Source organism: Lepus europaeus, chromosome X (assembly GCF_033115175.1).
Source record: "Lepus europaeus isolate LE1 chromosome X, mLepTim1.pri, whole genome shotgun sequence".
Classification (NCBI taxonomy): Eukaryota; Metazoa; Chordata; class Mammalia; order Lagomorpha; family Leporidae; genus Lepus; species Lepus europaeus.
In genome coordinates, this window is record NC_084850.1 from 71759012 (window position 1) to 71768428 (window position 9417).

The 9417-nt window shown below is 37.2% G+C and overlaps 1 protein-coding gene across 3 annotated transcripts in view; it reads left to right on the top strand.

The window, feature by feature from the left end:
* Positions 1 to 9417, top strand: part of KLHL4 (kelch like family member 4) — a 123136-nt gene that overhangs the window by 25074 nt on the left and 88645 nt on the right. The window contains exon 2 of one of the 3 annotated variants that reach the window (XM_062183468.1): positions 9263 to 9267. The exons of the other annotated variants lie outside the window; for them this stretch is intronic. Coding sequence (XP_062039452.1) covers positions 9263 to 9267 — 5 coding nt within the window. The remainder of the gene's footprint in view (positions 1 to 9262; positions 9268 to 9417) is intronic. 3 annotated transcript variants of the gene reach the window in all.

The following is a 9417-nucleotide window of genomic DNA, read 5'->3' on the forward strand; positions in this document are numbered from 1 at the left end:
TCATCTATTCATGCTATCCATCATAAAATGTTCATTGTTTTTTACATAGAAGATATTTGTGGTCCCATATTCACCACCAAGTAAAATATGTTTGTATCCAGAGGCATTTTCCTACCACACCCTATATAAAAAGGCAAGATAGTGTGCATTCTGTATTCAGGGTCTCTGAATTCAAATGCCGATTTGGCTACTTATTTACTGTTATGACCTCTAGTGAGTAATTTAATTTCATAGTCTCAGTTTCTCTCATTTTTAAAATGAGATAAGTACATGTACAATCTCATATGACTGTGTGGAAGATTAACTGTGGCAATAAATACAACATTTTTGGAACAGTGCCTCACATACTAGTGTTCAGTAAGTGATAACATTATCGTTTTACATTTTCGGACATTTTTTGTCATAACTCACTTGAGTCATCATGTAGATTATTAAGCATACTATAATTGCTTGGATGTGATGAAAAACTCCTAATTATTTACTCATTGCTTAGTCATTCAGTTAATAATTTTATAGAAATCAATGTTATTTTACAAATTCTTTCATTTAACTTCTCATTTGCAGCGATTTCTACATATAACCATAATCCAGTCAATAATGAACATCCTTTCCTCATTTGCTAAGCAGATCTCTAGAATAGTAATGTTTAGAAGATAACATTTTCTAGTTATCCAAGCAGTGGATGGAATGTGAGAAAACTAAGAATCCATTTAAAATATTAGAATAGTTTGGACATGGTTTGAGTTAATTTTCTAGAGATTTGCATGAGCTGGAAGTCTGATCCCAATATTATCATATTGAAAGGTGGTAGATCCTTTTAGGTGAGGAGCCAAGTGGGATGTGATTTGATTATGACTTCTTTTGGAAGAGAGTAATGCTTGTCTCACTGAATGAATTTGTTCTTATGAGAGCAGGTTGTTATAAAGCGAGCTCTCCCCATTGGCTTAGTCCCTTTGGCATGTGGCCAGTTCCTTTTATGTCTCTTCCCCATATTCTGATGCAGGTGGGGTTTCCTTGCCAGGAAGTTAGTATCATGCTGATTGGATCCCCCAGCTACCAGAATCCTGAGCCAAATAAACCTCTGTAGAAAGTACCCAACCTTAAGTGTTTTGACAAAGCTATTCAAAATGGATTAATACCTACATTGCTGTCTTATTTGGAGTGTGATAAAATCAAACTAACAAAATATAGAAGGTAGTACAATGAAAACTGTTAGATCCTTGCTGGATATTCTACAAGCACTTATAAGGCATGAGAGCAGTGAATATTTCAAAACACTATAGGCAAGCATTGTTTGTAAAGGGACAGACAGTAAGTATGAGGGAGATTTAAAATGTTCATAGAATAATAGAATTAAAAGAGAATTTTGGTGCAAAATTTTTTTTTAAATCCTTGCATTTTTTTTTCATGGTACTTGTTTTTCTTAACTTTTTGAAGAACCTTGCATGCACAAATTTCAATTTTTTTGCACCATAGTAAGCTTACCTTTTAATTCCATTTTCCACGAACTTTTTGACATTCTCTTGTATTTCAGGCTTTGCAGGCCATCTGGTCTCTGTTGTAACTACTCTGAGGTTCACTTGAAAGCAACCATAAGTAACATGTACTTGAATGAGTGTGACGGTGTTCCAATAAAACATTTATGGACATAGAATTTTGAATTTTATAATTTTGAAGTTTCCTTTATCCTTGTGATTTTAACTATTTAAAAGTATAAAAAACTCCATTCTTAACTCTCAAACTATACAAAATGGATGGATGGTGGAAGTTAGCCTACGGGTGATAGTTTGTCCATTACTAGTCTAGGAGCACTTTGTGAGACATGAAGGGGATGTTTCCTACAAAAGAAAGCCATAAAAATTTTATCATGTCGTTACAGCCTTAGTTGAAATGCTTTACAGCTTGGAATCTTCCCACTCAGTGAATCTTGCTCACTTTTAGAAGTGTTTTAATTTTACATTCTATTTAGATTCAACTTTATATGTCAAAATGATCTCACTACTGTTAAAGAAACTAAAATATTTCTGCCTGTGAGAGTTTTTACACTGATACACAGCAGCATCTTATTTGACAGCTGTAAATTCCTCTCATATGTAGAACACAAGTCACATGAAATTACAAATTCTGCGGAACCATGCTTCATTCATAAGTTCCAAAAGCTTATAGAATGTATAGTAGATGCATGCACCTTGACAAGCAGAAAGATGCATAAAAACAACTACATTAAAAGTTTCTTACAGTCTAGCAGACAGCAAGAAATATAGCAATAACTACAGTGCTGGATGGAACATTGTAGGTGCTGTCAAAGTAGTATATCTAACAAGTCACAGATAATGTATTTTTAAAGCAAATTATAAAAAATGCTTACAAAAATTGTACCATTCATCCCAGTATGTTAATCACTGATGCATAAGTATGTATGTATGTATGTGGGATATACTTATTCTTTTGGGCAATAGTTAGGTAACTCGTAGTTCCATAAGTAATTTGCTGTTCCTCTGTATACACAGAAGGAATATTTATGTTATGGTCCAGATACCTAAAGAGAGTGTTGCCAACCAGCATTTGCTTTTAGAGCTTGTGACAAAATTAATTCACTCTTGCTTTAGGATACCTTGTGATAGGATATGTCCCTTCAGTAGGCAGAGTTTAATTTAAGGAGTACTAGAAAAACATTGCATGATCTAAATAGTCTGTCCTTATCCATCACGCTAATTTCCACATTTATTTTTGGAGATTACTTCCTCTTTTTCAAGGAGTCATTGTCCTTTGTTAAGCTGTAAATAGTCACAGCCTCTCTGATAGTGCTTTCAATAGAAATGTGTTCATTTGCAGGCCTCTGATACAATTTTCCATATGTTGCTTTTTTTTTTTTTTACTGTGGCAAGAAAAATTAAAATGAAATCTGCTCTCTTAATAAAATGTAAAATACATAGTGCAGTATTTTGTTAACTATTGGCACAATGTTGTACAACAGATCTCTAGAGCTTATTCTTATATAGCTGAAACATTAGGGGTAGGAGTTTTGTGCAGCAGTTAAGCCTTACCTATGTGCCATTTCTGAGTGCCTGGATTCCAGTCCTGGCTCTGTTCTTAGTGCTACCTTCCTGCTAACAGACACCCTGGGAGGCAGTGGATTTTGGCTCAAGTACTTGGCTCCCTACTATCCACATGGCAGAGCCTGCCTGTTGCAGGCATTTGGCGAGTGAATCAGTGTATGGGAGATACCTCTCCCCCACTCCCTCCCTCTCCCTCCCTCTCCCCACTTTCTGCCTTTTAAATAAATAAAATAAAACACTGTAGTCATTGAACAGCAGTCCCCCTCTACCTTCCAGCTTCCACAAACCACCATTCTACTCCCTATCTCAATGACTTTCATTATTTTAGGTAGTTTATGTAAGTGTAATCAGGCAGTATTTGTCCTGCTGTGACTGGTCAATTTCACTTATCATGTCTTCCAGGTTCATCCATATTATCACATACATCAGGATTTCCTTCTTTTTAAAGGCTGAATGCTATTTCATTGTCTTTATTTATCCATTCTAATTTATCTGTTCCACTGTCCTTGGCCATTTAGATAATTTTATATTTGTGAATAATTTTGAAATAAATATTGGAATGCTGATATCTCCTCAAGATTTTGATTTCAATTCTTTTGGATAATTACCCAGAAGTGAGATTTCCTTGATAATATGGCATCTATATTTTTTATTAGTTTAGAATTTATTTATTTATATTTATTTTTTCATTTTTACTTGAAAGGCAGAGAGACAAAGATGGAGAGAGAAAGAGAGAGAGAGATAGATGCAGAAATGGAAACAAAAGAGAAATCTTCCATCTACTGATTCAGTCCCCAAATGCTTACAGCAGCCAGGGCTCAGCCAAGCCAAAGCCAGGAGCTTGGGATCCAGTGTGAGCCATCACCTATTGCCTCCAAAGATTTGCAATAACAGGAAGCTGGATCAGAAGTGGAGCCAGGACTTGTACTAGCAACTCAGATATGGGATGTGGGCTTCCTGAGTGGCATCTTCATCAGTGTGTCAAACACCTGTCCTTAGTTTTACTTTTTGAGGAACATTCATACTGTTTTCCACAGTGGCTACAACATTGTACATTCTCACCAATACTACCCAGGGTTCCAATTTCTCCATATCCTTATTGACACTTGTTATATTTTGTTATATTGATAATAGCCACTTTAACAAGTGTGAGGTGATTTTCCATTGTGATTTAAATTTGTATTACTCTGATGATTGGTATTGTTGAGTGTCTTTTAAAAATATTGTTCATCTACTTGATGAAAAAGAGTGGGAGGGAGAGAGAAAGAGAATCTTCCATCTTCTGGTTCACTCCCCAAATACCCACAATAGCCAGGGCTGAGCCAAGACAAAGCCAAAAGCCAGGAACTCCATCTAAGTTTCCTACATGAGCAGCAGGGGCCTAAGCATTTGAACCATTATGTGCTGCCTCCTGTGATACATCAGCAGGAAGTTGGATAGGAAGCAGAGTAGCCCGGACTTGAACAGGCATTCTGAGATGGGATGCAGGCTTCCAAGCAGGGTCTTTATCACCTTGGTCAAACACCTGCCCATGAGTGTCTTTTTATATACCTATTGATCATTTGTAAATGTTTTTGAAGAAATGTCTGTTCAGGTTGTTTGCCCATTTTTAATTGTTTTTTTTTTCTACTATTGAGTTTTAGTAGTTACTTTTATATTAACACTTTATCAGATATATGTTTTACAAATATTTTCATCCATTATATAGATTACATGTGTACTCTGTGAATGGTTCTCTTTTTTGTGAAGAAGCTTTTTTGGCTTGATGTAGTCCCACAGGTCTATTTTGCCTTGCTGTTGAGTTTTTATGTCTTATCCAAGAAAACATTGCCTAGACCAGAGTTACAAAGAGTTTCTTCTGTTTTTATTTTTTAGGAGCTTTATAGATTCAGGTCTGGCATTTATATTCTTAATCAATTTGAGTTCATTTTCTGTGTACAGTATCAGGTATAGGTATATAGGTAAGAGTCCAGTTTTATTCACTACATATTTTCCCAACACCAGTTCTTGAAGGGATTACCTGTTTTCCATTGTGTATTCTTGATACTCGTGTCAAAAATCAGTTGAACCTAAATGTATGGGTTTATTTCTGAGCCCTCTGTTCTGTTCCACATTTCTCTTCACCTGATTTTATGCAGTAGCATACTATTTTAATGATGGCCACTGTGTTATCAAATTTGGAATCATGAAATGTGATATCTCCAGGTTTTTTACTCTTTCTCAATTTTTTTTGGATATTTGTTGTCTTTTGTAATCCCATATGTATCTTAGCATTTTTTCTGTGATTGTAACAAATGTCATTTGCATTTGTATAAGTGCTGCACTGAATCTATAGATTAGTTAGTATGAAGATTTTAAAAATATTAAGCCTTCTGGTCAGTAGACACAGGACATTTTTCATTTGTGTCTTCTTTAATTTCTTTCATCAATTCTATATAATATTGATTATATGAGTTTTCCACCTCTTTGAGTCTATTTCTAAATATTTTATTCTTTTTAATGCTATCTATAAATGGAATTTTGACTGTTTCTTTTTTTGGATAGCTTATTTATGTTTAGAAACACAGCTGATTTTTGTATGATGATTTTGTATTCTGCAACTTTCCTTAGCTTATTTAAGTTTCTTTAGAAATGTATTAGAAGTTTTAGTATGCAGGATTGTGATATCTCCAGACAAAAACAATTTTTTGCTTCTTCCTTTCAGGAATGGCTATTATTTATTTCTTTTTCTGCCTAAATTGATCTTAGTAGTACTACCGGTATTGTGTTAAAAAAAAGTGTCAAGAGTGAGTATTCTTTTGTTCTTCCCAATCTTAGAAGAAAAAGGGAAAAACATTCTTTTTTTACCCTCAAGTATAACATTAGCTGTGGGCCTTTTTTTTCCTTAAAGATTATTTATTTATTTATTTCAGAGATAGAGTTACAGACAGAGAGAGGGAGAGACAGAGAGAAAGGTCTTCCATCTGCTGGTTCACTCCCCAAATGGCTGCAACAGCCAGAGCTAGGGCCATCCGAAGCCAGGAACCAGGAGCCTCCTCCAGGTCTCCCAGGTGGGTGGAGGGGCCCAAGCACTTGAGCCATCTTCCACTGCTTTCCACGTGCTTTAGCAGGGAGCTGGATTGGAAGTGGAACAACCTGAACACAAACCAGCCCCCACATTGGGTACTGACACTTTAGGCAGAGGCGTAACCTACTAAGCGAGAGCACCAGCCCCAGCAAGCTTTCCTTTATGATGTTGAGGCAAATTCTTTCTAGATCTAGTTTGTTGAGAGTTTTCATGATAAAATATTGTTGAAGTTTTTGCCATTTGATGCATGATAGTCTTCATGCTGTTCATTTGATGTATCATATGAATTGATTCGTACATAACGAAATATCCTTGAACCCCAGTGATAAACGTCACTTTAAATTTTCCTTTCAGAAATTATTTGATTGTTGTAATGTGCTATGGAAATCAGTTTTCTCACATTTCGTTGAAGAATTTTGCATCAATTAGTACATCCATTGACCTATAATTTTGTTGTGTCTTTATTTGGCTTTGATATTGGTGTAATGTTGGCCTCTAAAGTGAGTTTGAAAGTGTTCCTTCTTCAGCTTTTGAGAGGGGATTCACAAGGATTGACTTTAATTATTCTTTAAATGTTTAGTAGTGGGAGGAGGGCATTTGGCACAGCAGTTAAGCTGAAGCTTGGGATGCCTTCAACTAGCTTATTCAATTCCCTGCTCAGCTTCCTGCTAATTTGCACCCCGAGAGGCAGCAGATGATAGCCAAAGCAAGAACCCAACCATTTAAGTCATCCTCACTGCTCCCTAGGATCTGCATTAGCAGGAAGCCTGAATCAGGAGACATAGCAGGGAGTGAAGCCCCCACACATTGATATAGACATCCTAACCATTGTCTTAACTGCTAGGCCAAATACCTTCCCAAATTTCATGCTTGCTTTCTTTTGTGAAGATTTACTTATTAATCTGAAAAACAGAGTGACAAGAGAGAGGAACACACTCACACTCACACTCTCACACACACACTAACATCTGCTGGTTCATTCTCCAAATGGCCACAACAGTCCTGGCTCAAGCCAGGAGCTAAGAACTCCATCCAGGCCACCCATATAGTAGCCAGAGTCCAAGTAATTGATTCATCTTCTGCTGTCTTCCCAAGGGCATTAATGGGAAGCTGGATTGGAAGCAGAGCACTGGGACTGGCATTCTGATATAGGGTGCCTATGTCTCAACTGTTGGTGTAAGTGATTGCACCACAATGCTGATCTTAATTTTCATTTTTTATGCTATTATGTAATGTTTAGTATCCTTCATTTTAATTAGAACTCCCTTTAGCATTTCTCATAAAGCAGATCCATCCAATGGTGATGTACTTTATCAATTTTTAATTTTCTGGGAAATTTTTTATCTTTCCTTCATTTTTGAAAAAAAAAAATTTCAGGTATAGTGTTCTTGGCTAGCCATTCTTTTTTTTTTTTTTTTTTTGGCACTTTTAATATCTCGCCCCACTGCCATTGTGGCCTGCGAAGTTTCATCAGATTTTGAGTTCTTTGTGTGTGATAAGTTGTTTTTATCTTACTGCTTTCAAAATTCTCTGTCTTCAAATTTTAGTTTAATGTGTCTTGTTGGAGATTTCTTTGGATTCCTCCTTTCTGGCGTCCTGTGAGCTTTGTGAATCTAGGTGTCCATTTCTCTCTTCAGACTTGAACAACATTTGGTCTTAATATTTTTAGATAAGCTCTCTGCCCCCTCTTCCTTCTCTTCTTCCATAACTTCTAAAAACTTATTTTATGTATTATTATTTTCCTATGAGTATTATGTGAACTTCTCCAGCCTTTTCTATGGATGTGTTTTCTCTGTACTTCTGTATGTAGATTCCTAATTTGATAGAATTTACAAATTTCTGTGGCCAGTGTTATGGCATAGCAGATTAAGCCACTGCTTACAACACTTACATCTCATACGAGCATGGGTTTGAGTCTCAGCTGCTCTACTTCTAATCCAGCTCCCTGTAATGTACTTGGGAAAGCAGCAGATAATGGCCCAAGTACTTGGGTTCCTGCCACCCACGTGGGATACCCGGATGGAGTTCCAGGCTCCTGGTTTAGGCCTGTTACAGTCCTGGCCATTGTGATCATTTTGAAGAGTGAACTAGCAGATGAAAGATATCTCTCTCTCTTTCTCTCCTCTCTCTCTTTCTCTCCTCTCTCTCTCTCTCTCCCTTTCAAATAAATAAATATATCTTAAAAAATAATTTGCAAGTTTCTTCTTCTTTTTTTTTCCTTAGGAGCCTGTAGTCCCTTGCTCCCTCTAGTGTCTGACTGCTGTATCACAGACCAGGGCATTGGGAGTATGTTCCATTCCTGTTCCACCTTCCCTCTGGAAAATGTTTACTTCTAAAACTTCCAAGCTCACAGAACCGTACCAGGTCCAACAAGTCGCCTGCCCCTTTTAGTTCTTAGCTGTCCCCACTAAGCTCTGTGGGTGCTTTCGATGCTCCAGTGAGGCAAGACAGAACCTCAAGCAGTTTGGTGAAAGGTCACAACGTTGGTGGCATGCTCCATTCCTCTCCCTTCCTCCTGGGGAGAAGCCTCAATCTCTCACCCAGAATTGTGCTATGCACAGCAAGCCGCTCGTCCCTTTCCCTTTGTTATTGGCTTCCCTCACGCACCCGAACTATGCCAGTTCTGTAAGCTTTTCGTAGATGTCAAGACAGAACATTGGCTGCACACTCCAGACTCTCATTTCACTCAAGGAAAAAGTTGCATCCTGATGCTGTGTTTCTCAATGTGACCCGTGCTGGCTTTTTGGGAAGGGCAGATGCAGCTGGATTGAAATTGCTTTTCTAATCCACTTCAATGCAGCTTTTCTTGGTTTTGTGCTCATCTGAAGTATTGTGACTTCTCAATTGTATTTTAGATTTCTCATAAAAGCATTTTGATCCACATAGCAGCGTTAAATGAGAGTTTCTGTGGAGAACTAGGACAATGATGCATAAAAGTGGGTTCTTAAATGTTTTTCATTCTATCCATTGCTTAGTTTGCTATAAGATATTGTAAACATTGACGTTCTAGAAATTCACAAAAGTAAGTGGGGCAATATTTTAACTTAACCTAATTATTATCTAGAAATATATTTGGAAATATCCAGTGTCATCCAAAAATAGAAAAGAAACTTTTTTTTTTGACAGGCAGAGTTAGACAGTGTGAGAGAGAGACAGAGAGAAAGGTCTTCCTTCCGTTGGTTCACTCCCCTAATGGCCACCAGGACCAGCGCTGCGCTGATCTGAAGCCAGGAGCCAGGTGCTTCCTCCTGGTCTCCCATGTGGGTGCAGGGCCCAAACACTTGGGCCATC